Source organism: Vidua macroura, chromosome 3, assembly GCF_024509145.1.
Source record: "Vidua macroura isolate BioBank_ID:100142 chromosome 3, ASM2450914v1, whole genome shotgun sequence".
In the NCBI taxonomy this organism is placed as follows: Eukaryota; Metazoa; Chordata; class Aves; order Passeriformes; family Viduidae; genus Vidua; species Vidua macroura.
In genome coordinates, this window is record NC_071573.1 from 31294651 (window position 1) to 31322075 (window position 27425).

Here is a 27425-nt window from a genome sequence, read left to right on the forward strand (position 1 = left end):
GCCAGGCTCCTTCCTCTTCATCACAGTTCTTGGTGTTGCTTGCTTCCATACTAAGCCCAACCAAAACATTCCACACAATTTCAGTAAAATTTCACAGCCTGAACACACCACACTCCAATCAGTGGGGAGCGCAATATGTAGTCCAGAGTATGGAGATATTCAAATCTCATTCCCCCAAACATAAATCAAAATATTATGTGGATTTTTGCATGAAAGGAGTGAAAAAATTAATTTCCCCTAACACCTTCTTGTGAGTCATTGAAATATTAAAAAAAATCAATCCAACTATGCTCATAATTCTAACATGGTAAAATAAAAATGATGGCTATTTCAAGATTTTAATATTTAAGGCTATTTTAAGATGATACATGACACGTAATATGCAAATAGGTTCTACATAAGTTTATTTTATCCCTTTCAGAAAATATTATCAAGTTTTCTGGCTTCACAGTATCCCAAAATAACTGAAAAGTTCATCCACTGGAGAGTCTGTAAAGGGGGTTTTGTGACAGTGCGTGAGAACTGTGTTTTTCCAAATTAATGCAAAGTGATGCATGCTCAGAAAAATGACACCAGATACACTGGGGAAAGACATGAGTCAGAACCTGGAAGGCAGCAGAATTACCCAACTTACTAAAATAGACTTATTAACTGTTAAGCTATGTATATAGTTAGCATAAAATATATATTGTTCATTGTATTTATTCTGTTTGGTGATATGATAAATGGTAGCTTATATTTATTAAACATAGAGCTGTATCTAAAAAACTGAAATTGTATAAATGATATGCTAAAAAAAAAACAAAAACAAAAACACCATTCTTGAAACAATGTGAAATCCTATATGCTTAGGTAGGATGAAAAACCCCATTTCCTTTTAAAGCATCAACACACTGCCAGCCCAAACTTCATGTGCCAAGTCACAAGTTCATAAAAAATTCTCCTGAGCGAATTTTAAACTGCTGATGGTGCATGTGAAAGGAGATCAGGTCTGAAAACCATGCACAAGAATAAAACCCTTGTTGCAAGATAGCAGCATTGATGAGTTGAGAGGAGGGAGCAAAACACTTCCAGATCCATAGAAGGCACACATTGTTCTGCTCCCAAAAAGGAAATATTAATTTCAGTGCACATTTTTGGAGTGCCATTAGGATGACACACATAAAGCCTTACCCTTGCCTTTGCCTTGCTCCCAAGTTAATTCTTTTCCAGATGCCTTTTATTTATTTTTTTTTTTTAAGAAAGAGGTTGCAGATGAGTTTCTGAGGGGAGTGAAAGAAATGGGTTAAGATAAAACTTCAAAGAGAGGAAGCATGGCTGAAAAGAAATTTACAGAGGTGCTGCAGGCAGCTAATTCTTTAGTCCTGTAATATTTTAAGCTGCACTACCTTGGTGCAGGTACTGAAAGAAGTGGTCTCATTCTCCCCAACCATTTGATATCTTTTTCCCACACACTTTGCTACTATCACTCTTGGCATTTGTTTGGTGATTTCTTCTGGCAAGTCAGTCTTCAGCAGCACCAGTTCCCCAGTCAAGCACAGACACCCAACGCTGATGATGAGAAACAAAGCAACAGCAGCAGCAGCTGAAGGCACTGAGGAGACTGGCACCATACTTTTCAAAGGCTGTGCCAACTTCTGTCAGGCTAAAATGCTTGTGAAACCGAGGTGTGCCTGTTCTCAGAAGCACCAGGGAATGTTCTAGAAACAGCCCTTGGTTCCATCCCTTTGTTATCCCAGCAATCTGATCCAGAACCCTCCTTAACATACAGGATAAAGGGCAAATAAAGGAGCAGGGTTTGTTTTATTCTGGGTGTTCTGACTGCTCAGTTATGGCTGCTTCCAGGCAGTGGTTTTCGGGCTGCAGAGGGTTTTGCCAGCTGGCTCTGATCCCGAAGGCTGGCAGCGGACCTGCAGCCCCCCTGGCTGCTGTGGCTCCCCCTGCCAGCAGAGTAGGGGCAGCTTAGACACCAACCACAAAAGGGGCGCTCACCCATCCATAGGTAAAATACAGCAGGCTGGATTACTTTGTACTGAGGATGTAGTTTTGTCTCGCTTAGGAGCTACAGGGGTATTTTCCGCCCTGTAGCTGCCTCGCTGTAATGCAAGCAGATTCTCCCAGTAAGTCACCGTGCTGTGCGCGCGGAGCACTGCCGGACTCCTGCGCAGAGCACCCAAGGAGTTTTGGGAGGTCTTTCCCACAGAGTTTCCTCAGAGGGGCATGGAGAGGGAGGCGCTCATCCCTTCTCTCCGGCCTCCAGCCGTAGCACACGAGGGGATGCTCTAAAGCCGCCTTGGGGCAAGTTCAGGTTGGATATGAGGGAAACTCCTCAAGGAGAAAGTGGGAATCCTGCATGCGAATCACAGAATCGATTTTTTTTTCCAATCCAATTAGGTTTGGAAGGCACCTTTGGAGTTCACCAGTCCAATTCCCTGCCCAGGCAGGGTCACCTGGAGCCGGTGACACAGGAACGTCCTCAGGTGGGTCTGAATGTCTCTTGAGAGGGAGACTCCACAACCTTCCTGAGCAGCTGTTCCAGTGCTCTGCCACCCTGAGCTTAAAATATTCTCCCTCGGGTTGGCGAACTTCTCGTCTTTTAGTCTACGGCTCTTGCTCCTCGTCAAGGCACCACCGACATGAGTCGGACGCCATCCCTCTGGCACCCGCCCGCGAACGGCTCCCCGGGCAGGGGGGGGAGACCCAAGCCCTCGGGAGCCGCAGTAGCACTGGGGTTCCATTTCCCTCACTCCCTGCGGGAATGCCGGGGCGGGGCCGCCCGTGACGGCTGCGGAAGAGGCGTCACAGAGAGGCGGTACCGTCCCCCCGCGGAGGAAGGACGGGCTGCAAGATGGCGGCGCCGGAGGAGCGGCTCGTGTCGGAGGGCGAAGGCGGCGCCCCGGGCTCGGCGCGGCTCTCCCCGGCCCCGCTGCCGGAGGCTGCCGAGCCGCTGGCGCCCATGGAGCCGCCACCTCAGAGCAACACGCTCATGGGGCTGCCCATCGTGGCTATCGAGAGCATCCTGAGCTTCCTGTCCTACGATGAGACGAGCCAGCTGCGCTTGGTAGGGGCCGCGGAGGGGAGGCGGCGGGGCGGGGGCCCCGCTGCGGCCGGGACCAGGCTCAGCCCGCCGGGCTTAGCACGCCTGGCCCGGGGCAGGTGCGGGGGTGGCGGCGGCCCCGGCGCCCCCCGCCGGGCTGCTGCTCTCGCCAGGGAAGGGGCTGGATGAGGTGGGGTGGGATGGGGCTTTATCCCTTCTTCGATTTCCGTGTGCGCTTCCATACGCGCATTCCTAAAGCTCTTTATACCGTCTCTTACTTCTTTCATTCCTTTCACGCTCTGTGAGAAAGCACCGGGCTGCTGGCAGCTCGTTTCTTCTAGTGACTGGTTGGGGTGGGTAGTCTATTGTGTCTCATATGTGTGTTTATTTTTGCTTATAGGGCTTAAGCCTACAAGTGTAGGAGGTGATGAGCCTGCTGCTCCAAGAATCCTCCCCTGTCTAGAAATGTGGGTCAAAAAAAGATGTAAAAAAAAAAAAAAAAAAAAAAAAAAGACTGCCTGCTTCTTGCAGTCTTAGTGGATTTGTAGTTAATAACATATAGTATCTGCACCTCTGAACTTGATAATGCCAAAAAACCCCGCAGCTGTCAGTGAGGAGATCAATGTATATCAATATTTAACTGCCTGCATAAGGAGCCTGATGTAAACCATGTCATATTATGATAAGCTGCTGTCTTACTGAATCTCTTACGAGGTTGTAAATGGAATAATAGTGAGGGAATTAATGCACAGCTTATGTAACTCTTAGTAAACGTGCATGCACTGTACCGTTTCTATTTTAAGAACTCGATTAGTCTAAACTGGATAATATTGCAAGCGTATTTCTGCAGGAAATTGGACTGCCTGTGTCTTGGATCAGCAACCTGAAGTGTTGCAACCTGACTGTAACTTAAACCGAAAGCTCTTCAAGCAGAAAATCTATTCTCATTTATACAACCCCAAGCATACCAGTTCCTAAATATTTCTAGAGTGTGCTGTCAGTCCCCTGAAGACTTCAGCTTCTTCTGTGAGAGTAGTGGATCTCTCAAAAAGATGTGGTACTTGAGAACCATAGAATAGCCTGAGTCACGAGTCCAGCTCCTGGCCCTGCACAGGACATCCCCAAGATCACAGGTGGTACTTGCAGTTTGACAATGGGGAAGGGAAGTACCTCACATGGTGTTTGGATATGCCATGTTTCAGGCTTGGAATTGCAACGCCAGGCACAGCCTGTGGCTGCAGCTTTCCCATTGCATCTTATGAATGGTAGTGCCTGTGGGAGCATTCACAAGTCCACAGAAGGCTTTTTCTTTCTCCAGCTCTAAGTGTTCGTAATGCTGTGTTGGCAGTGAAGGTGAGAGTAGCAAAGGTGAGGATGTCGGGACTAAACCAGCTGTTTAACTCTAACTGGCGCTTAGGAAGTAAAATGTGACGCTTTTATGGTCTCTTGTATAGCACCTCCAAGTTCCTTTTTCTAGAAGAGGACTGCCCCTTTCAGAACTTTCAGAAATATGCAAAACCACACTTGATAAATACCAACTTTGGAACATATGTAGAACAATACTGGGTGTAAAAGGAAAGAAACTATTTGGTTGGTCTTTCCCTACTTTGAGTTTTGGAGTCGGTGACAGCCAAGAAAATTAATCTCCATCAAATTCCTAACTGTTCCTTTAAGCACATCAGAAGGCATTATGAGCATTCTTCTGAGAAGAAAGTAGCCTTTTGTTAACCAGCAGTAATGTAAAGAATCAAAGCCTTTCTGGTTTGAGCCCATAAGCTTGATCAGCTGAGTCTTTCAGGTGGCTGTTCAGAGCTGAAGGCGTTCTTTTGGCAGCTGAGAGGCAGACACTGAATGTTCTTCATAGCTCCAGGTGCTGTTGTCAGAGAATTAAGGTAGCCTTTAAAAATAGCAGTGGCCAGGCATAAATTCATAGTGAAATTTCATTACTTTGGGATTTTTAAAGGTGGCGAGTAGCCTTTGGAAAGACCTTGCACAAACTAAATTTTTGTTTTCTGTGAGGACTGACTTGAGCTGCTTATCAAAGATGAATGAGTGTATCTTATAATAAGTAGTATTGTGCTAAAGATACATTGCAGCAGCACATTAATTGAGTGACAGATATTAAATTGCTCTGGTCTCATGCATATTAGAAACACACCCAAAAGCAGGCTCATTACCCCTTAGAATGTGGGATTCCATGGGATAAAGCATCTTGAGGAAGGCAGGAAAATCCAGGACATCAATCAGCCTAAACAAAGTTTGATCCTACATGTTTAGACAAAAAAAGTGGATTCCCTAAACCAATAATTTTGATGCGTTTTCTGGATCCCTGCATGGAAGGAATGGATGTCTTAATGTGCTTTTTATTTTGGATGACCTTAGTTCAGTGATCCATAAAAAATAAAGACTCTGAATTGAACTGGGTTTAGTTCTACAGTGTATACAAAACAACAGACTGAGGAGTTGGCTGGGTGGGAGGACATAGAACACCAGAATGTTTTCAGATTTAAATGGAGATAGGAATGTGCTTTGTTTATGTAGAGCATAATCTCAGGCATAAGATCCAGAAGTCTTTTTCTGTCATCAAAGGATGAGGTAAAGAACATTTCCTGCTTGTGATGATTGCCATCAGGCAAGGCAAGACTGTGGGCCCCTCATTGTGCAAAAAGCACTTGCTTTCCTGAGTGTAATGCTTTCTGCTATTCCTGGGGTTACTGTGTGTGAAAGCATGAATGAAGCACCTACAGGTTAAGCAGTGAAGTAGATCCAAGGAGTAGAGACTAAACAATAGGTATTCATAGAGCAGTCACGTCTGAAATGAGGGAAATCTTGGGCCCTCAAACTTTTGTTCAGACAAAGTGAATGAGAGGAAAAGCAGCAGCATTTTGCTTTCAGCGTTTTTGAGTACTTACTTCATCTGCTTCCTCTGATGATCCCCATGAGAGAAACACAGAAAACACCAAAGATGCCGATGTCTGAAGCTGTAATGCTCTGGATGAGCCTACTGTGCATGCTGACAGGGAAGCTCACTATCTTCCAGCTTTTGAAGGCTCCTTTTACAGGGATATTTTTACTGACTTTAGAAGCTTTGAAATTTTTACCTCAGTGGGATAATAATGAAATTCTTAGATTCCAGTCATATGTCTGAGCTTGGAAAGGCACTTCCATTCAGGCTATTACTACAACAAGCATGATTAAAATCACACAGTCCACACCTCCTTCCATGAACACTCTGAGGAGGTTATCTTGGATTCTGACACATCAGAATTACATTGATTCTGCAGCAAACTTGTGCTTATTTCCTGCACAGCACAAGCAAGGACTTGCCCTTGGACAGCATGGCTTTAATATTCCCAATTTCAGTCAGTCTGTATTTACAGGCATTTCTATTTTAAAGTTTCTTGATGAAGTTATAAGCATTTTGCCACTTACTTTATAAAAGGCATTTTATGGAACATGGTGTCAGTGTACTGTCTAAGAAAAATAACATGTATTGAATCTAAATACTCTAGGATATTTTATATTTGTTTTGGAGTTGGTTATCTGGCAGTGAAGCTTGGAAGAAATAAAACATCTTTTTAAGAAAGTTAATAGATTGTGTCAGTATGTTTACAAATGAAGTGGAAAACGAGTTTATAGGATCATAGAAAGCTGTTACCACATAAAAGTCAGCACATGAAGAAGCAACCTCTTTTTGCTTTTTACATGGATTTGGAATACCTTTCTGACCCTGAAACTTGAATACAGGGTCTGGTTGGACTTGAACTTTGAGGAAGCACAGCCTCTTTCAGCTTTGTGACTAGAATAATAAAATATTGACCAAAATTGCAAATACAAGGATAAGGAAATTAAACTTAAGATCTGTTGACTAGGTAATATCAAACTGTCTTGGACTGCTATGGACACCTAAAAGTGTAATGTTGCTACTTTGCATATGACTGACTGTGCAGTCTAGAAGAGGTATATTGTTCCTATAAATCCAGATGCTCTATGGTTTACGTAGTGAACCAGCTGAGAATTATGAGATGATTGGTAACATAAGTTGGAAACAAACAGTTTTGATTTGGTGATCCCGGTGTTTGGGTTCTAGACTGATTATTGGCTAAATATGGGTAATGTCGACAAATTGGAGCAAATAATCCTTCATGCTGTGTAGGGCAATAGAGGAGGAAGGTTAAAAACCCCAGTGCGGTTCGTGTAGTGGGCTGCAGCTGCCTGGGGGGGCCTCTGCCGGCAGATGTCACTGTGCGCGAGGTTAAAGCCTCTCTGCCGCCTCCGAGCGCGGAGCTGAGCGTGGCTGGAGATGTTTTCCTCTAGTGCCCGGTGACTGCAGAGCTGACGCAGCCCTGTGCAGGTCCCAGTTCCTGCTTCAGGGATTCGGTGCCATTAGAGCTACGAGAAAGCTGCAAAGCTTTGACTCAAAAACTATATAAATCCATGCGCCCCTGGAGCTAGGAGCTCAGGGAGGATTGATTTCCTCCTTCCTGTAGGAAGGGCCAGCATTTTTCCTTATACACAGGAGATGATTTAACTGGATCACTGAATATGGGGCAGAGTGTGCTGAGACTCTCCCTCTGCCGTTTGCCTGTCTGATCTTCTTTGTTAACCAGAAAGATCACACACCAAGGAGCACAGACAGATCCACAGTCACTGCTTAATGGTCTGACCATACAGATCTGTCTGAAAGTGGTCAGTTCTCACACAACCTGGGGACACAAGGCAGAACTTCTTTTTTTTTTACAGAAGGCATTACACAAAGTAATTGCAGTTTTTTTGGGAGAGGTGAGAATCTTCCTCAAGGTATAAACTTACTTAGACTTTAAAGTTACTAAATGATGAGTGTATGGAGGAAAGGAGTCTTTATTAAAAAAAAAAGCGTATATATTGGTGATTGGGGTCACAGTGGGAGCTGTGGACTTTAGTACCTAAAAAATCCCAACAAAACCAAAACTATTTCAAAGAACAGCTGAATCATTAAACTCTTGCATCTTCAGAATTTAATAGCAGTTGCTTTAAACTTTTGTATGAGTTGGCTTTGTTCTGTAACTGGTAATTTTGTGAAGGTTTAACTTTAGTACTTTAATATATCTTCTGCAGCTCTTCATGTCCCTTCTTCCTAAATCTGTGGTGCAAAAAAACCCTGAGACTATTGGTGTCCAACAGCAAATAAAAGAATCATTTAAACAGAGAAGAGACTTTATTATACAAAAAGGAGAATCTTGTTCCATGTGCAGTGTTTTCCATTTGTTTTTAAATGTAATTGTGGTTGACTTCAAAAACATAAGCCTTAAACACTGAAGGAAAAACACCGATTTCTTGTCTTTAAAGGTTTCTATTTTTGAGACTACAAAATATTTAATCTACCAGAATCACTCTGGAGACCATGCTAAAAGCCAGGCACGGGCATTTGCAATTTCCATTAAAATCAGAGGCAATTGTATTTGCTTCTAATAGGTGGCATTCAGCCTACTGTCTCTTGTTAGGCAAAATCAACAGATTTATTTGTGAACTGTGTGTTTATTTGTGAACATCTCCATCTTTGGTGGAGATGGGGATGCCTTAATCTCAGCTGCAGTTTTTGCTTGTTGAAATGGAGCAAAAAACAGTAAGAGAATCTTTTGCTACCTGACAGGTAGGGATAAGATAATAGTAAAAGTGACTTGTGGCCTTAATTGAGCCTTAAGATTTCTTTTTACTTAAATACAGGTTTGTAAGCGAATGGACTTGGTTTGCCAGAGAATGTTAAATCAGGGATTTCTGAAAGTGGAAAGATACCACAACTTGTGTCAAAAGCAAGTTAAAGCTCAACTTCCAAGGTATGTACCAGTTAAAACTGGGATTAAATTTAATTGTGTTAGATTCATTTAAGCAGATTGTTGAAAAGGAATTCCTTTCTGGCTAGTTCTCTTATATATCTTGAAAATTTGAGTCACATTTGCCTTTATTTTTTTTTCTTTCTAAAAGCACCTTGTGGTGTGAAAAGTGTGTCTGGTATTTCAAACAGAGAAGTCTGGGTTCTGTGTTACTCTTCTGGCAAATCAAACGAGGATTCCTGGGAATGAATAAATGCCATTCCTTTTCAAGACCAACTGCCTTCACTGATGATTTATCAAATATTCTGCTTTAAAAAAGAGCAAAGCTTTTCACTGGCAAGGATTAAATGGGAGCAAGGAAGAGGGATTTGACATGTGAGCATTACTGGGAAGTGGTTTCTCACTAAAGCAATGTCTTTCTTTCTCTTTCCAGTGTGTAAGTGCAGCTGCTGCTGTGTCCTATCAGATTTCCTAGTCAGAGTGAAGAAACTAAATGCTACTTAGCATAGAGATCCTTTACCAAAAAGTGTTTCTATCTCAACCTAAACTTCATAGAAGTTCTTCACTACATAAACTTCACTACTAATATATGACATTTATTATTTCAATTGCATTGAAGTACTGACCATATGAGTGAGTGGGATAAATATATTCACTCTGACTCAGTGTCTGCTGCTAGTTACTATTGCAGCCTTGTTCTTAAATAGTCCTCAATTACATACAAAATTTATGCAGCACATAAGGTATAGTAATTATTTAGAGAACAAATTTTGTCTAAGAAAGTGTAGTATGCTGTTACTAGCTGGGTCTCAGTCAGTATCTGTTATTTCTGTGAAGACAAATGTTAGTGATTTCAGGGTTTTGAGGGTGAAATGAACTTGACAAATGTTACAGTTCAATTTTTTGACTCCTTGTTAAATCAGTGTCACCTTGTGGTCTGTTTTCCAGACGGGAGTCAGAAAGGAGAAACCATTCATTAGCTCGCCATGCAGACATCCTCGCTGCTGTGGAAACGAGACTCTCTCTCCTAAATATGACTTTCATGAAGTATGTGGATTCCAATCTCTGTTGCTTCATACCTGGAAAGGTAAAATGCAGACTATATTATGTGAATATGTATCTGTGTTTAAAAAATAGGATTGTGTAACTTAACCTGGCACACCTGGGGAAAATTGATATTGTGTGTGTGTATATATATATATATATATATACTTGCAAATAAACCTACAAGCCAATACTCTGTTTTACCAGGCAGTCTGAAATGACTAAACCAGGCTGTATTTAAATATTATTTTAAATTATATTTCTATTTGCCCTTAGATTTTCTCTTGATTCTGATGTTTAATTTGTGATATACTCATCTTCTACAACCTTTTAGAAAAAAAAAAAAAAACATGTGATCAGGCCATCTGAAGATGTAGTAATTTAGATTACACACAACACTAAGTACTCAGTCAGTCATGATTTTAGGCACCTTCTTAAGGGTTTGAGTACTTCAGGTTAATTGAATTAAAAATTTAGTATGTCAAAACACTGTTCAGTATTACAGTGGATGGTATATTTTTGTACAGTAGGTGGAATTAGTTTTAAATGTAAAGTGTGTTAAATGGGACCATTACTGAACAGTTCTGGTGTTTTAGAATACCAGCCCAGCATTAAATATAAATTATGCAGTCAAGATGTACATTGGAGATACCGATGTTTTATAAGCTGTGAAATCACCAGTGCACAGGGGAATTGACAAAATCATGCTCAGAGGAAGACTGGTACAGCTCAGGGATTAAATGAGATCAGTGAACATTATCCTAATGCTCTATTCAGTTGATCTTCCCATGTAAGGTTTGGATATGTTGGTGTTACTTTTTTGTGGGCAGAGAACTGAATTGCAGTGAGATGAAGGAAAAGTTATCTCTTGGATTTTGGGGAAACATGCAGGCATTTATGCATACAGTGGTAGGATAAACTTTGGTGTGGAATGTATTCTTATCTTGAAGAAGTAACTATTTCTGTACATTCTTGTTGACTTGATATTTAATTCATTGAAAATTATATTCTTATTTGACTTTACATTGTATTTTTTATATATAATGTATTTTTTAAAAATTAATATAACGAAGTCAAATGAACTTAAGTCCCTGATACTTACATGGTAAATGGGATACCTAAAAAAAAAATGTTGCTTTACTGTTCTGAAGAGTAGAGGGAAAGGTAGTACTCATCCTAGACCAGGGGTGTGCAGGAGTTGGGCAGGTGAGCTTGCTTTTCATTTTGGGCACCAACTTGTAAGTACTGTGATTTTATTTTGATACAACTGGTAAAAAGTTGGTGGTGGTTCTTGGGTTTTTTTTTTTAATTATTTACTTAGTGTGTGAGTTTGCTAGCACTGCTGGTCTCTCAGCAGTTACCAGTTCACCCATTAATTAATATTTTGGTCAATCAGATTCAAGGCTTAGTGTTCACTTACAGTCTGTGGTTTCCATCCCACCTGCTTTGCTTCCCTCAGGAAATTTCACCATAGAACTGCCAGAAGTGAATTTGTGTTAGAATATGCAAATCCTGGTTTGAGGTTCAGCATTCTGTGTGATAGCAGAGCAATGCTGCAAGGTTTTATATTGAGGATGTTGTTTCTAATAGGATATAAAGTGGATGAAATTAGAGAAGTCATTTGTTGTTTGTTGCTTGATGAGAAACTTAGGTCTTGTCTAGCTTTTGGGACTTTTTAGCTAAGCTTCCTTTAGCAGAACAGAAAGTGCAACTGTATTACAAGGTCCTTATTATGTGTGTTCTTCAAACATTCTTAATCCTGTGCAAAATACCTGTATGGCTTTGGCTAAGAGACCAGCACTTCTATCTTGACCTGCCTCAGATTTTAATTCATAAATTAGTAAGACACCCTTCATCTCTCTGTATCTCTTCTAACTAAAGGGCTTTGTTTCCCAAACCTGTCAAGAGAGTTTTGTTCTCTGTCAATAGTGGATTGATGTTTTGTAAATGAATATATTTTGGACTTAATCTGAATTTGCAGTATTTTATGTGTATGGAAGTGTACTCAAGTAAATATTTACAGCTCTTCAGGCTGACATAATGCTAATTCTTGCTACTCCAATTCTGTTTCATGATTGGCAGGGGTAGTGACTGCTCTGCTTTAGGGCTTCTTGCTTCAGGTTCTCCTGAAGGAAATGATCATGCTCTGCTGAGTATAGATTATGTAACTTGCAAACCAACTATGGCTATACTTCAAATTTCACCCAATGAGCATTATTTCATGACTTTGAAGAGAGCTGTTGTGATAGATTAAATGAATAGCTTCTCTGAAATATCATGAGCAACACTTCAAAAAGCTGATCTGGAACTAAAACACACAGTGGTGTGCAACTGTTATGTGGTAAAAACCCCCTGAATATGCCTGAATTCCTAGAACAAACTGAAATAATCTTGCCTTTATCAGAAAATCCTAATTCTTCTTAAATGTTTTAGGTAATAGATGAAATTTATCGAGTGCTAAGATATGTAAACTCTACAAGAGCTCCTCAGAGAGCTCATGAAGTTCTTCAAGAACTAAGGGACATTTCCTCCATGGCTATGGAATATTTTGATGAGAAGATTGTTCCAATACTGAAAAGAAAGATGCCTGGGTCAGATGTATCGGGACGTCTAATAGGAACTGCCCCAGGTATTAATTCCAACATATAGTTAAGTTTTATTTAGTTGTTCTTTAAAAAAATCACAGCACTGTATGTTTTCTAAGCTCCCTCCCTTAAATGGGAGCTTTATTACATAAATATTGATGATACTTGTTTCTTAAGAATGCTAATTGAAATTAATTTGCTTTGAAATTTAAGGAGCCTTTGTACTACTAAAAGAACAGTCACTTGAATGTATGTTAGAATTATGCATAGTGTGTATTCGTTAAACAAATGCTTTTGTGCCACCAATGAATGAGACTTTATCACTGCATTTGGTTGAAATTTGGCACATGAGATGACAACTCGATGCCTTTTATTTTTAGGACAAGCTGCAAATGAATTTGCCTAAGCTGTAGTAGTACATAGAGGGCTGGAATGGGCTTTTTTTACTTTACTGGGGGTACTATTTTATGCACTAACAAACAAAATAGTTACAGGTAATAGTGAAAAAGCAATTAAAATAACAGTCTGTAAATAAGCCATTAAACTGGTCCTTCAAATACTCTGTCAGACTTTCCAGAACTTTTGTGAACCAAACTCTAAGGTAGTTGCCTCTTGGCTGAAGTTACCCTAATGGTAAAAGGCAAAAGATTGGTAAAATTGTAGAATTTTCCCTATATAGGATGTGTTCACATTTTAGGAACTGTGAAATTTAACTCTCTAGAAGGATAACGTAATAAAAATTGGAGGAAAACAATACATCTTAAGCAAAAACAATAGGCCTAAGTGCAGATGGTTTTGTTTCTTGTATGTCCTGTCCATTCTTTTAGCCATAAGTGTGTATGCCACCTTTAGTATATCCTGCTAGTTGTACTTTAATTTTTATAATTATATACCTTTTTAAAAATTATATATGGGTTACATTTTTGTAAAAATTATATTTGTTAGTATATACGGAACCTATCAGCTGAGGAAGTATTGCCCAAACCCACAGCTGATATCAATCAACTTTTCAAGGCCAAGGCTTTGTGGTGCATAAAATGCCTCTCATGTTGAAGGAAGGGCATAATGTCTCCAATAGCAGCCCCTTAGTGTCACATAATGGTAGCTGTGCTGGCATCCTAATGGACAAAAAGGAGGAAAAGGAGGATGACTGTTCCAGACTCTTCTGTCTGTAGAGCACTTAAGTTGCATCTTAATTGCACAGCGTTGCTAGAAGAGTATAATGACAGAAAAATTGATAGATATCTTTTATGGCAGAAAAAGTGAAAGAAATTATACAGTAGCTGTTAGTCTCCTTGATTTGCAGGAACTTTATTAGAATCAACAGTTCCAAGCTCAGATTCCAGTATGGTTTTAGTGCTTAGGAGGAGTGATTCTAAAGAAGCATGGAAAATAAATTCCTTTCTTCTAAAATGTAAGTTATACCGAAATACCTTGTTAAGTTCCAAACTACAAATTTTTAGAACTTTAGTTGTTTGCAGCTAAGACAGCAGAATTTTGCTGGTCTAATGAAAGATATTTATTCAGTCTTAACTATTCCATATTAAGTAATTTAGAAGTGTTTTGTGGGTTTTTGTCTTAACATCTGTGACACTAAGTCTAGATAACAACACAATAGTTCTACACAGTTTTTGATACAGCAAAAGGAGGGGGCCTCATATACAGGAAAGGAATTATGAACTTTTTTCCAGACTACTGAAAAGCTGTAAGTATTTTAAATTAAACTGGTTGTGCTCTGAGATTACTACGTGTTCTTGTTAGATGCTTAAGTGACTGTAAATCTGTTTGCCTGTTCACATAACTTGCAATGGGTATTCAGATTCATGCGTGGGGAATAGGGACAAGCAAAATATGGACGCTGTTTCTACCTGTAAGTTGCAGAGTATTAATCACAGTTCTCTCTGAAGTTCCAGGGCCTTCTGCAGCACTGACAACAATGCAGCTGTTCTCCAAGCAGAGCCCTTCCAGGCAGGAAGTCACCAAGCTGCAGCAGCAGGTGAAAGCCAATGGCACGGGCCTGACAGCGCTAAAGCGGGAGATCTCGGAGCTGCGCGTCAAAGTGCAGGAGCAGCAGAAGCAGCTCCAGGATCAAGACCAGAAACTGCTTGAGCAAACCCAAATCATTGGGGAACAGAACGCCCGCTTGGCCGAGCTGGAGCGCAAGCTGCGAGAGGTGATGGAGAGCACAGTAGGGAATTCTTCAGGTTCTGGCTCAAATGAACAATCTCCCAGGAAACGGAGGAAGGCGGTGGATTCCACAGACTGTCCTAGGAAATCTAAACGCCTTCGGAACAGAAAATAACTGGGGAGGAAATGGCGCCTTCAGGAGGATACACTGCTCTAGTAGCCCAAGCAGGCCTGCTTGTTTGGATACTGTGACCAGCTTCATGGTGTCACTTAGGCTGCTGGCTCTGCAAAACACCACTTAGACTTGAACAGTGATTTTCTTTCATTGACTTTTCCCCTGCTTTCTATATGGGTGGGCCTAATGCACAGAATCTTTAAGATTTGCAATAGCTACATACTAACCAGACCTGCTCTGTTATGTTTTGAAGGGTTAACCTTTTTTTTCCGTGCAGATGTGTTTTAAAGTAAACTTATTTGTGTTTATGCATATGTTCACATGAAATCTTAAATAAATCGTCTTAACTGACTAAATGGTTAAGAGTAAAAACAGATGTCCTGTTCACTTGAAGGAAAGATCCGCTTTTAAAACCTTGTTTTACTTGACCTTTTTTGTTACAAGTGACCTTGTCTGGAATGTCTGAAAAGTACTTAATACTTTTTGGGGTTCTCTGTAATGAGTAAAACTGACTTCTTAAGCTACAGTATTGGCTATATATTTTTGTAAACTTCCATGGAAGGGCCTTCTATCCAGTCTTCATATGCACACACCCTGGTTCTAGGTCTTGGGAGCCATATTCTACATTTGCATGAATAGATGCATGTACAGCTTAGTCAGCCTGCCAAAAGCACTTGCCTTGAAACTGTTCCAAACTCTGTGAGAGAGCACAGAGACCTGTCAAGCAATTCCTTTGTTCCTCAGCCATAACTCAGTCTCTGCTTTCAGCACAGTGGCTTCCTTGCAGTGAGGTGGAGGGAGGTGAGCAGCAGGAGCATTTGAGCCTGGGCTGTGTGGCTGCCACTCGCCTTGCCTGGAAGGCAGGGATTTATTGTTAGCCAAAGCTGGAGAGACTGCCTGTGCGTCACTTGGGTCACGGGCCAACACCGAACACCTACAAACTGTTCCTGGAGTCACCAAGCTCTGGGGACGTCATTTGAGTGAAATGCTGTATTATGGTAAAACTTAAACTATTTTATGTGTCTGTGTTGGGGTTGGGGTGGAAATTTCTCTGTAACACTGATGACAATATTCTAAGCTTTCCTTATCATAAAAGGTAAATCACTTCAGACAGAGCTTTAATTTCATTTGCACTTCTGTTTTGAGCTTGTAACTGGAAAAGCATGTCTTGCACTGTTCAGTCTCTCTGGTCACTTTAACCACCTCAGAGTTGTGTACAGTGATTATTTCCCCCCTACCATCTGTATATTTTTGGAACCTTATACAAATACCATTGTCCTTGGTTTTGTTTTAATGTACTAAACTATGTAGCTTTATAATTTGACTTATGTTTTCTTTCTTTAACCAGCTGCTGCTTTGTCTTTAGGTAGTTCTGAATTCAACTTGGTATGGCACTGAAAATGCAAATGCTGCATTTGTAGCTGTTCATAATCTTGATATTACTGCTGTGGGTTAAAGTGCAAGTTCATTTTGTATGGCTGTCTTCATAACCTAGTGGCTGTATTTAAAGCACCCAACAAATCAGAAGTTGTCTGGTCAGATATTATATAATTGTGGCAAACTGACATTTTTCCTGAAACTTCAGCTGCAATTTTTACTCCTAAAACACAGTAGCTTGTACCAGAAGTAACATTACATATTTGACAGACATTTAGCTTTCAAATAAACTTCTCGAGTAGTTTGAGTTTTTCAAAAAAAAAGGGCATTTTTCTAAAGCATCTAGGAAATTATAAAAGGCTGTCTGAGAGCAGACTTAAATTGTGGAAGGAGCATTTGCCTGTACTGGTTTATACAGCTCAGAATGTTTTTTACAGGTAAGTCTGTCTTGGAGATAGATATCTGATAGATACCAGCTTAAAAATACTGGCATATAGCTTAACTTTTAAAAAACAATTTTGAGACAAAGAGTCAGCATGATAGCTAGAATTACTGTGTGATACAAATTCATCAAATGGCTATTTGTGATAAAAAATTCCTGTAATGGACTAATTACCAGCTACTTGTGGTTTAGTACTTCCAAACAAGTATAAACTTGTGGATTTCATTTACTGAAAAGGTTTATTCATAAATCTTGAATATTTTTCACTTCAGTTTCTTTATTAATTTCTAGAATATGCAGACAATTTCCCCTCCCCACCATCCCAGTGCACAAATCGTTTCAGGTTACTCTAGAGTAGCATTTCTGGATGTCTTGGGGAATCTCTGGCTGTTCGTAAACTGAGCTGGAAAACAACAGCCAATTGTTATGGGAAATGTTCTCTGGGAATGGTGCCAACTTGGAACCTTCAGCTCAAGGAAGTGTCATGTGCTCCAGGATTGCAGGTGCATCTTGCTCCTCCATGTGCTGACAGTGAAATGGAATGAGGCCCGTGATCCTTAAGGGGTGGAGGGGATGGCTACAAGGCAGCTCTGAGAAATTCCACAATAAAGGTACACCAGTATTTTATGTTTCACATCCCAGAGAGGGAAACATCAGATGGCTCTTGGCTGGAATGTATACCAGAAAAATACACACATGGTAAAAACCAGAATCAAGTAATTATTTGGACAAAATAGCTGGAACATTAATTTCTGACAGCATATTGTCCCTTGTTAAATAAAAAGGATGAATTTTGTGATATGTGAACAAGCTGATGAATCACCTGAAGTAAAACTAAATCTGTTCACTCAATGTCTGTGTACATTTATGTGAGTTGGTGTATCAGCCTCGTAGTAGTGTTGGTAGTGATTAGTGATTGTATCACCTGTTCAAGAGAGAGCCTTAAACCAGTGAAACTGAGATGTACTTTGCAAAATTACATGAGAAACTGATTTATTTGCAGCCACTGTTCAGTTTTAATACTTGTGTCAAGGGCTGAAACTGAAAGAAAGGCCAGAGCTGACAGGGAAAGCAATTTTAAGTGTCTTATATTTAGTTTCTTGAAATAACGTAAAACTACTGAGGCCAGCTTTACTGCTTTTCTAAAAATAGCACTTGCTTAGAAACTGCTTTTTGTTTCATAGTAAGGTTGGGGATTTTTTTTTTACAAATTTGTGTACCTAGTGAGCATGGTGAAAAAGATACCATAGTGGTACTTTTTTGAGGGAAAAGCTGTTTGCGACCACATCTTGCTTCCCAAACTGAACAGCTTCTATGTAGCTACAATAGGTAAGGACCCTCCAGACCTGGGCTAATGGATGTAACAGGTGGAAGTGCTGAAGGAAGAAAGAGTACCTGCTTGACCAGATAAATTTCACAGATGAAAGAACAGATGGAAACAAATGGAACTTGGTCATTTGCAACACTGACATACTCAGCATTGCATGTTAAGTCACCGAATTCATTAATGCTACAAAGGATGCCTGCATGTAATTTAATGTAAAAGGTAAGACAGAACTGAACAGAAACTTAGTTGCTCTTACTCAGATGTTTTAACAGTGAATTGTGGGGAGCACTAGGATTGCCAAAGGAATTTTCAACATCAAGAGCCTCTTGAAAATAGCATGATGTAGGATATAGTGGAATGTGTCTCAGCACAGGAGAGGGTTCTCTGATTCCTTGGTGTTCCTGATGCTTTTAAGAGGGTAACTAGCAAATTTCAGTGATTGTTACTTCATGAATTAGTAAATTCAGTTTGGACTATTTTACAGTAACATGTCTGCTAGTTGTGAACTATTCTGTTTGACTCAAATTGCATTTCTGTGCTACTTTGCACTGTACCTGGGCCAGGTCACTTGTCCATGTGCTCTCCACTCCTGCAGTTCTCCTGCCTGGATCTCACCTTTCCCATTCTAAGGATGCAGTCCTGGCTTTGGTTCACATGTAAGTGAACATTCCAGGATTTTTGTTCAAGCTTTGTGCCAGGTGAAGAAAGTAGGTACTGGATCTCAGTGTCTCTGGAATGGAAAATGTCAGATAGAAAAACTGTTAGCTTGCTGAAGACGTAATAAATCTGGATTTGTTACACAGACTGCTTAAACCAGACTAATTAAACACAGTGATTAAATAGGAAAGACACTTTGCTCTCCAGTACACTTGGACAATTAAATTGCCCAAAGCTTTCCTATTTAATTTTTTGTTGTTGTTGTTGTTGTTTAAACCTTGTTTAACTGCTCTGGAATGTTTAGTTTATAAACCTGGGATCTTCTGTTTAATTGCTCCACTGAAATTCGTGACCATTTACAAACCTATGTATGTTTGTAGTGCTGTAAACCTGCCTCTGTGTACCGAATTCCTGATGTGCTGTCACTCCTCCAGTGCTCCTGTCACCTGCTGCCACACTCCTCCTTTCGGCAGGATCCTTCCCATGGATGAGGAGGTCTTTAGCACAATGATGGATAGCAGTGCTAATATTTGAACTCCAACCAGAAGAGAACACTGTCAGAAATGTTACATGTGGTGTTTGGAGTACAGCTGAGTGAAACACTTGTGACCCCAGCAATTCTGCAGTCAGCTGCTGCACTGGCAACCCCAAAGCTTCCTGGTTTATTGTGAAACGGTCACTGACCAAAAAGTAAACCTGGCAAGGTCACAGAGCCTCGGTGAAATCTAGACATCTGCTTTGCCTCTTATGCTGCACCAATCTTCGCAGTCTGCACAGTTCAGATTCTGTGACTGAGGAGGGAAAGGCTGAGCAAAACCTTTTCCATGTCTCACCTCCTTGCTGCATTTTTCACTTCTAAATCCCACCCTAATGTGCTCTAATTAAAATTCATGCAAACCAAACTATTCACAAAAGTCTGTGTTTTATAGCTCCTGTGCCTTGCCTACTGCTTCACAGAATTGCAGACATTTCCAAGTAGGGATTGAATTTCCCCTCCAATAGCCCTGCTGCATGTGGGACTTCCAGCAGCTTGTAGGCATAAGCCTTTTGTACTCATTATAGCTAATACATTTTAAGTCATGAATCATAACCTTGAGACACTAATACTACCTGAAGAGATAAGACATAATTTACTTTGTGATAATAACCTCCATTGTTTTTATCACTACTGCTGATTTAGATTAATTTGAGTGGGTTTTTGATCTACTGATGTAGATTATTATGAATGGACAACTAAAATTCCAAGCAAGTAGTATTACAACTTCTACACATGGTAATCTTTCTCACCAAACTGCCCACAGTCAGTGTTTTATGACAAATACATGCAGTGACAGATTAAATGCAGGTAAGTTCTTATAGAGGAGTTTGTCAAAAAACTTCTTCAAATATCTTACCACAAAAAGGGAAGGAAACAGAGACTTTGTTACAGGCGTTTGGAGTTGTAGTTCAGTACCTTTAGGCAGGGGCCTGTAAGTACGGGGTCAGACCAGGACAGCAGCTCACGGGAACGCGGGTTTAGGACGGCGGATCGCTGCTCCTGTCCCTCTCTGAGGGCTGCTCTTGTCCCGCTCTGAGGTTTCCTCCTGTCCCGCTCTGAGGTTTCCTCCTGTCCCGCTCTGAGGGCTGCTCCTGTCCCGCTCCCCGAGCCCCTCAGGGCGCGCCCCGCCCCGCCGGCAGGGGGCGCCGCCGCGGCGGGAGCGCGCCCAGCAGCCGGCAGCGGCCAATAGGCGGCGAGGGCGGGGCGGGGGCGTGGCCCCGGGCCGCCTCCGCCGCGCTATAAAGTGCGGTAGCGGGCGCTCCGCGCAGCGGGCGGGCAGCCGGTGAGGGGGTTTCGCGCTGCCGTCATGGGGAACACTGTAGCTAGAGAGGATTTCGAGTGGGTCTACACGGACCAGCCGCACGCCGACCGCCGCAAGGAGATCCTGGGTGAGGAGCCGCGGTGCCGCCGCTTTTTGCCGCCGGCTGCGTGTCGGAGCGGGGGGGACGCACACAGGCACCCCACAAGATGGCCGCCCTTGTCGGGGGGCGCCGCGGCCCCCCGGAGCCTCCCGGCGGGGGGGCCGGGGCCGGAGTCGGGCCGGGCCCGCGTACGTGGAGGCGGGAGCCGCCGCCTTGGCGGCGCTGTCGGGGGAGGGGAAGGGAAGGAGCGGGGGAAGGAGGGGGAGGGCGGCCGCCTGCGGGGGCCGAGCCCGAGGCGCGGGGCGGCGGCGGCCCCGGCTGCCGTCCCGAGCGGCGGAATAGGAGCCCGGGTTCCCCGGCGGGCCCGGGCCGCTCCCCGCCCGCGCCCTGCCAGCGGGACGGGCGATAAGGCGGTGTCGGGGGCCGCTGTGCGCAGAGGTCACCGCGGCACCGCGTCCGGAGCGCTGTCGAGTGCGGCGCTAAAATCGGGGCTGAACCTTCGTGAACCCTTCTGAATTACGGGTGGGTTGTCGGCTCAGAGCCATTTCCTTCCTGAGGAGGCTGGATGTGCTACTGGTGCTTACCGTATACGTGTCTAGTTGCCGAGCAACGTAAAAGTGCTAAAATGACTTGATTCCAAATGATTCATTATAGCAGCAAATATCACAAATGGTAAGGTTACGCATTTTCGTTACCTCTGCAGACAACTCCTAATTGGGACAAAGGGAGGAAAAATCTGTAATCTAATTGGGATAGTTGGTTGTGAGGAAAGCTTTGAAATAACTTTTTTTCATTTAATTTTTTCCCATCTAGCTAAACATCCAGAGATAAAAGCATTGATGAAGCCAGACTACAACCTGATCTGGGTGGTTGCATTGATGGTTCTGGCGCAGTTGACTGCATTCTATCTGGTTAAAGACTTGGATTGGAAATGGGTAGTCTTCTGGGCTTATGTTTTTGGAAGCTGTATTAGTCACTCCATGACTCTGGCTATTCACGAGATCTCCCACAACAGTGCCTTTGGCAACAGCAAAGCCATGTGGAATCGATGGTTTGGAATATTTGCCAATCTCCCTCTTGGTCTCCCCTACTCCATATCCTTCAAGAGATACCACATGGATCATCATCGTTACTTAGGTGGTGACGGCATCGATGTGGATATTCCTACCAACTTTGAAGGCTGGTTTTTCTGCACCCCTTTTAGGAAGTTCATATGGATTGTTCTTCAGCCTTTTTTCTATGCCATTAGGCCTCTCTGCATCAATCCTAAACCCATTACTCGACTTGAAATAATCAATTTATTGGCTCAGCTCGCCTTTGATGTGGCAATATATTATTTATGGGGAGTCAAATCCATTTTTTACATGCTTGCTGGTTCAGTACTTGGTCTTGGGTTGCACCCAATTTCGGGACACTTCATAGCTGAACATTACATGTTTTTAAAAGGACATGAGACCTATTCCTACTATGGGCCACTTAATTTGCTCACTTTTAATGTTGGCTATCACAATGAACATCATGACTTCCCCAATATTCCTGGCAAGAGCCTTCCACTGGTAAGTTAACTTCTAAGGTTATGACTTTTTCTTAAATTAAAGCCTTCTTTAACATGAAAATAAGGTCAAACACGAACAGAAGAATGGAAGTTGGGAGGTTAAAAACAAAAAAAAAACAAACAAAAAAAAAAACACCACAATATAAGCTGAGTGATAAAGGAGGTAATTAGTTAGCATTTTAGTGATAGCCTGAACAAGCTTCCAGTTTGCTGCTGCTCAGTCCTCTTCCATAAAAGGAGAGGGGAGGGAACGCATATCTTATGCTTTGCACTAACTTTAGCTTTCTGTAATTACAGCCTGTCTTCTGAATTCTTGTTTGTAAGTATGCAAAAAGCTAGTTAAGAGGTTGCAGGTAACTCTGGAGATTTGTTATCTTTGTCATTGAAATGTTAAGGACAGTACTGTAACATGTGCTTATCTTTCAGTCTCTTCTATCAGGGACATCTTCTGGTGGGGGAAAAGAGAGGGTTTGAGGTACTGTTAATGTCTGTTGTACTGTTGACAAATGTTTAATAACTTCTCTAGTCTGCAGCACTTCAGTTTCCTCTAGCAAGAGCCTTTGAACCCTAAATAAGTATTGGCTGTACGTTGGCAGTGTAGGACAGGCAGAATTAAGAGTCGAAGCCAGGACTTAGACCTGTCATGCCTGCATGAGTAGCAGAAGTGAAGTTTCTCCTACTTCAACCTTTGCTTCTTACAGGCAGGAGTTTCTTTCTCACTGTATCTGTGTTTCCCAATTGAAGCATGGGAACACAAGCTTAAGGGTTACATCTGAATCTTCAGTTTTTCATCAGATACTAAATTTTGCAATTTGACAGTAGCTGTGGTGTTGGTATTACAGCTTTATTATTGCATTTGGCAATAGTGAGACCTTGTAAAATCATCCCTCTGGTGAAGTCTAAACTTGACTGGCATTTCTGTTTTCAGTGGTGGAACTGCAGCTGAAATAATTATGCCAGCACTTTTAGGAGGGCAGGTAGATCATGCAATTGGTTTCTTGAGGCTTTCTGTGGGTTTAAGATGCTTCTATTAATAGATTTAAATCCTTCAAATACAGCAAAAGTTGCTTTAACTCACCTTTGATACTTGGGTCTGTGCTGTGAACCAGCATTTCACTTCTTGGACAGGTACTTTAGCTATAAGTAGGCCATGAATTTTTTCAAGTATTTAATTCTAGGGGTAGATACCCAGTTCTGCTGCAGGACTCATAATCCACAGCTCTGATAAGAAAACAAAGCCTTCTTTTGGAACAGTGCAGTTAATTTGATTGGATTGGACTCTGCTGTGTGCTAAAGACCCTAAGTACTGAACACTTGATTCCTCAGAACTGGTGAGCTGAGAGTTATTAGTGTTGAGTAAAAGTACATTGCTTGGGTGCACTGTTCTATAGGTGTGATGATGGGTCAAAACAAGCTTTGCCTTCAAACCAGCCATGTAAATACCTTGGGTTTGTTGGTTGCTTATACAGATTGATACTATTCTTTGGACTAAAGCTATGGAATTTTGTGAAAAATCCATTATGTTCTGTTCATAAAGTTCATTAAGGCATTAAGTGGTTGGCCCTAAATGCAGTATGGGCATCTAACTGAACCTGCTGCTCTCAGTTTAAATAGTGGTCTAGTTAATGTGTGCAACTGAGAACAGAGTCTCTGGAAGCAGTTCATATTCATTCTTTGAAGTCTGTCTTCAGAAACAAAATACTCCTCAGAAACAAAATGCCTTTCTTCTTCTGAGATTTGAAACTACATGTAAAAATAGCTGTGTTAAACAGCTCTTCCTAGAACTTAAAACATCCTTTTTACTGTCACTGGTGTATCTATGAGTCAGCACTGAACTGAGTCACACACTTTCAATAGCAACCAAACCACTTGCTTTGTGAGCTCCATCATCCTGTAGGTAACATGGTGAAGGGACTTTGGAGAGTTAGCTGAGTTTGTTCTGGCAGCTCCAAAAACTTCACAGCAGATTTACTTAATAACTAGGGAATTGCTTTTTCCTTCAAGGAACGTTCACATTGTGGCACGAGTGGCCTTTCCTGTAGGATCTAACTTCTGGAATGAGACTTCCTGTGCTGTTACATATTGAGGATTGTAAAGGTGTCACAACTGATGTTAATATAACCAGTAAATAAACCTCATATCTCTCCTTCAGGTGAAGAAAATAGCAGCTGAATACTATGACAACCTGCCCCAATATAACTCTTGGATAAAAGTACTGTATGACTTCGTGATGGATGACACAATCAGCCCATATTCACGCATGAAAAGGCAATTAAAGGGTGAAGTGAAGCAAGATTAAACTTCTGTCAACCAAAAAACTTTGAAATGTCTGCTTGCTTTAAAGTGGCTGGTATAAAGGTTTCCTGCTAAAGCTGTTCACCTGTGTCCTCAATTAAGATGTACAGCAACATAGCAATGCATCCTTAAGGATTTTGTAGCAGACTCCAACCAGCTATAACATTCCTCACAGTCCTCAGATTCGTTGGTTTAATGTGTCTCTGTTTGCCTAAGGATCAGTGTTATATGCATAATGCAAAATCACTTTGTTACAGAATTTACTTTGGTAGGTGTTAAATCTATATAAAATGTCTGTCTGACTCATAACAGTTTAAAAGTTCTCAATGTATTATACTGCCCTCAACATGCTATTTAGATGACTAGTTTTAAAATGCTGTACTTACCTGTTAATTCTAAACTAACATGATTTGTTAACTTAAACATTCTGTTGAAAATGTTTCCGAACTGATGGTTGGAAGAACTAAATTTGCACAGAGATGTTCAGTCTGCTTTTATTTAAATATGTGTCATTTGAAGCAATGCTTTAAAGTTCTACCTTTTCTACTGAGAGTACCTTAAAGGAGCAATCTATCAGAATGAAACTCTTGTCTTTGAGATTCTTCTGTGACTTCTTCGTAGGAAAAAAAAAAAGGTGGGGAATTCAAGGGTATTGCCAACTCCAAGGGTCCCACCTACTGCCTGAGCTGCTTCTGTTGGCATGTAGTGTGAGCAGGTGGCATTTAGGTAACTTAATGCACCTGATGTGGGGTTTCATGTTGGAAAAATCTTGTTAGAGTTTGGGGGTTTTCTGATCTTTTAAGAAAAGTTACTACCATGTTACTATGGCTTCAAATATAAATATTTACACTTAGTTGGAAATTTGGCTTTTATGGGAAAGTGAATGGATTGAACAGATACTATTTTGGCAGACAAGTCTGACAATGCTACCTATTAGCACATTAGTCATTTGTGTACACAGAAAGATTGTTAAATAATCTTGTTTGTTTTTTTCCCCCTAAACCTACCCTCCATAAATATTTTCTTACATATTAAAATGTGGTGAGAGGTGGTGTTATCAAACTTCCTGCCTAGGAAATTTTTCATTGGGAACAGATAGACTTGCTGGACAGTGAAGAACCTTTCCATACCTCAGCACAGTAGATTTGCCTTCTACCCTCTAATGCATTGATGATGGCTTTAAGCAGTCAAACCTGGCTACAAATCACCCTTAAATCTCAAATGGTGGTTCTGTGGTATTGTTCCTCATTAATCTGAGGAAGGTGGAAGTTATAGCTGCTGTACCTCAATTTTAGATGCCTTCAACTCCTGTATTTTGGGGTGTTTTTTTGGGGTGTTTGTTGTTCGTTTGTTTTGAAAAGGTGAGTGCCTGAAAAGATTGTACTGGTATCTCGTAACTGGTAACTCATCTCGACTGTGGTGCTGTTTTAATGTGTGTTTTAAGTGTGGGCCCTTATCTGTGGCTAGGCAAGAGAAGTGGTATGAAAGTTTGCCAGCCACCTACAGAGTGACTTCATTATGCCCACAACCTGCGAGGTAGCCAGTGTGTTGCTCAGGGTGGAATGCAATGTCAAAATTGATTTTGTCCAGTATTTTTACATGTAATTAAAAAGCAAAGATTGAAATAATACTGGGTGAATTTTTGATTGGTCCTCTTATGCTGAAGGACTTAAGCTTTAGAGAAATTTGGTATTTCTAAAGCAGATTTGAGACCTTTCTATTGAGTGGTGATATAGATGACCTGTAAAGAATAATTGTCTTTCCTCCCTACGCAGAGGAAAACTTGGGTTGAAATACTTGTAAAAGTTTAAGAAGTTCAAACCAGTTTCTTTTTAAGCCACTTAATATCACTCTTTGTTTTTTAAATTATCTTTGGTATTGATTTATTCATAGCTGGATGAAGGCTGGAAAGTGTCTACAAAGTTTTATGGCTAAGAGCTAAAGCTAAGAAATTCAGCTATCCTACATGAATATTTAAGATAAGCAGAGTTCAGAGTAAAAATTTTGTAGTTAGTCTTAGTTACCTACTTCATGGAATTCCTGCTCTTAAACAGGGCTGAAGTTGCCCTCTTTTCTTGTTTAAAATTGCATTTGTTGTTTTAAGGTGTTCTGACTATGATTTTCCATTCCAACTCAAATTATAAATACATTACTTTCACTTCATGAAGTACTGAATGGTGGAGAATTCTGAGGGAGATACCTGTGCTTGCCATAATCTTTCTGAAACATCTGCTAATGGCTACCTGTTGGAGAACAATTTACTATATTAGGCTAATCTGAGCCAGTGAGATTTAAGTTTGGATCTAAACAATGGTCTGATTCTTGCAAGCATTGGTAGCAACCCTTCTTAATCATAGCATTCCTGTGTAATACATAAAAAGCCTTAGCAGCCAACTTCAGTAGTAAGAACTGCCAAAAGCAGGACATTTGAAAGGTAACCAGCATAGTTTCATCCCTAAAAACCAGAAGCATTTCTGAACCACTGGTAAAAGTAATTAGGACCAGCTCGCCCTACTTGACTTGTTTGATGTATTCTAAATGAACAATAAGTTCTGTGTCATGATGTTTACTCCAAAGGCATGACACAGAAATATGAAACACTAACATTAAAAAAACCAAACATACAAACAATCTAGTTATTGTTTTAAGGACTTAAGTAGTTTTCATTAATACAATTAAAACATACCTGGCAGAAAGCTGTTAGTATAATTTTTGAAACATTTTATCTGAAAGTTGGAGGGAATTTCAACTTGCTGGTGAAGAAGAAATTAAACCTGAAGAGCATCAAGAACCCTGACAGTTAACCCAACTGTTTTTTCTAAATCTGTTCAGATGGAATGAGTTAACTTAGGTGTTTCTACATGTTTATCAGGGCTTGTTCCATTCAGTTTGTCAGTCTGGAAAACATCTCCTTTATGTGAAGTCAGTCAGGAATTTTAACTGTCACCCAAGTATTTTAGTTGCAGTTAAATTGTGCAGAGCTCTGAATCTTCAGGACTTTTAGAATAACCTGCAGTGCTCAGAATAAATGCCCTTGCATGGCTTTTAATGCTCCCTGCTCCCCTGCCTCCAATTATCTGGAGCTGCTTAAG

The 27425-nt window shown here is 41.1% G+C and overlaps 2 protein-coding genes and 1 long non-coding RNA gene across 6 annotated transcripts; 2 read left to right on the forward strand and 1 right to left on the reverse strand.

The window, feature by feature from the left end:
* The first annotated feature begins 702 nt into the window (after positions 1 to 702).
* Positions 703 to 16465, forward strand: FBXO28 (F-box protein 28). 2 transcript variants are annotated; one of them, XM_053973630.1, is made up of 6 exons: positions 703 to 3061; positions 8744 to 8853; positions 9799 to 9937; positions 12328 to 12523; positions 13786 to 13893; positions 14387 to 16465. In XM_053973630.1, the coding sequence occupies exons 1-6, from the start codon at positions 2849 to 2851 to the stop codon at positions 14779 to 14781; spliced, it is 1161 nt and encodes a 386-aa protein (XP_053829605.1). In that variant the 5' UTR covers positions 703 to 2848; the 3' UTR covers positions 14782 to 16465. The 2 variants fall into 2 exon arrangements, with proteins under 2 accessions (XP_053829605.1, XP_053829606.1); XM_053973631.1 differs by lacking the exon at positions 13786 to 13893.
* LOC128805129 (uncharacterized) lies at positions 9847 to 20239 on the reverse strand. 2 transcript variants are annotated; one of them, XR_008436289.1, is made up of 3 exons: positions 19979 to 20239; positions 18482 to 18657; positions 9847 to 9929 (listed from the first exon to the last, which is right to left on the reverse strand). It is a non-coding gene; the product is annotated as an uncharacterized LOC128805129 (long non-coding RNA). The 2 variants fall into 2 exon arrangements; XR_008436290.1 differs by lacking the exon at positions 9847 to 9929 and adding an exon at positions 17184 to 17268.
* Positions 20240 to 20348: 109 nt separating this feature from the next.
* On the forward strand, positions 20349 to 26436 carry DEGS1 (delta 4-desaturase, sphingolipid 1). 2 transcript variants are annotated; one of them, XM_053972360.1, is made up of 3 exons: positions 20349 to 20510; positions 21297 to 22039; positions 24191 to 26436. In XM_053972360.1, exons 1-3 carry the CDS (start codon positions 20429 to 20431, stop codon positions 24335 to 24337), a joined length of 972 nt encoding a protein of 323 aa, XP_053828335.1. In that variant the 5' UTR covers positions 20349 to 20428; the 3' UTR covers positions 24338 to 26436. The 2 variants fall into 2 exon arrangements, with proteins under 2 accessions (XP_053828335.1, XP_053828336.1); XM_053972361.1 differs by lacking the exon at positions 20349 to 20510 and adding an exon at positions 20957 to 21155.
* Positions 26437 to 27425: the final 989 nt, after the last annotated feature.

Bases quoted from the DNA above. Each gene is read 5' to 3' on its own strand.
- DEGS1 (XM_053972360.1), top strand. From the start codon at position 20,429: ATGGGGAACACTGTAGCTAGAGAGGATTTCGAGTGGGTCTACACGGAC. The intron at 20,511-21,296 runs GTGAGGAGCCGC...TTTCCCATCTAG, and splicing joins CCGCCGCAAGGAGATCCTGG to CTAAACATCCAGAGATAAAA. The intron at 22,040-24,190 runs GTAAGTTAACTT...TCTCTCCTTCAG, and splicing joins CTGGCAAGAGCCTTCCACTG to GTGAAGAAAATAGCAGCTGA.
- FBXO28 (XM_053973630.1), top strand. From the start codon at position 2,849: ATGGCGGCGCCGGAGGAGCGGCTCGTGTCGGAGGGCGAAGGCGGCGCC. The intron at 9,938-12,327 runs GTAAAATGCAGA...TAAATGTTTTAG, and splicing joins GTTGCTTCATACCTGGAAAG to GTAATAGATGAAATTTATCG. The intron at 12,524-13,785 runs GTATTAATTCCA...CTTGATTTGCAG, and splicing joins TCTAATAGGAACTGCCCCAG to GAACTTTATTAGAATCAACA.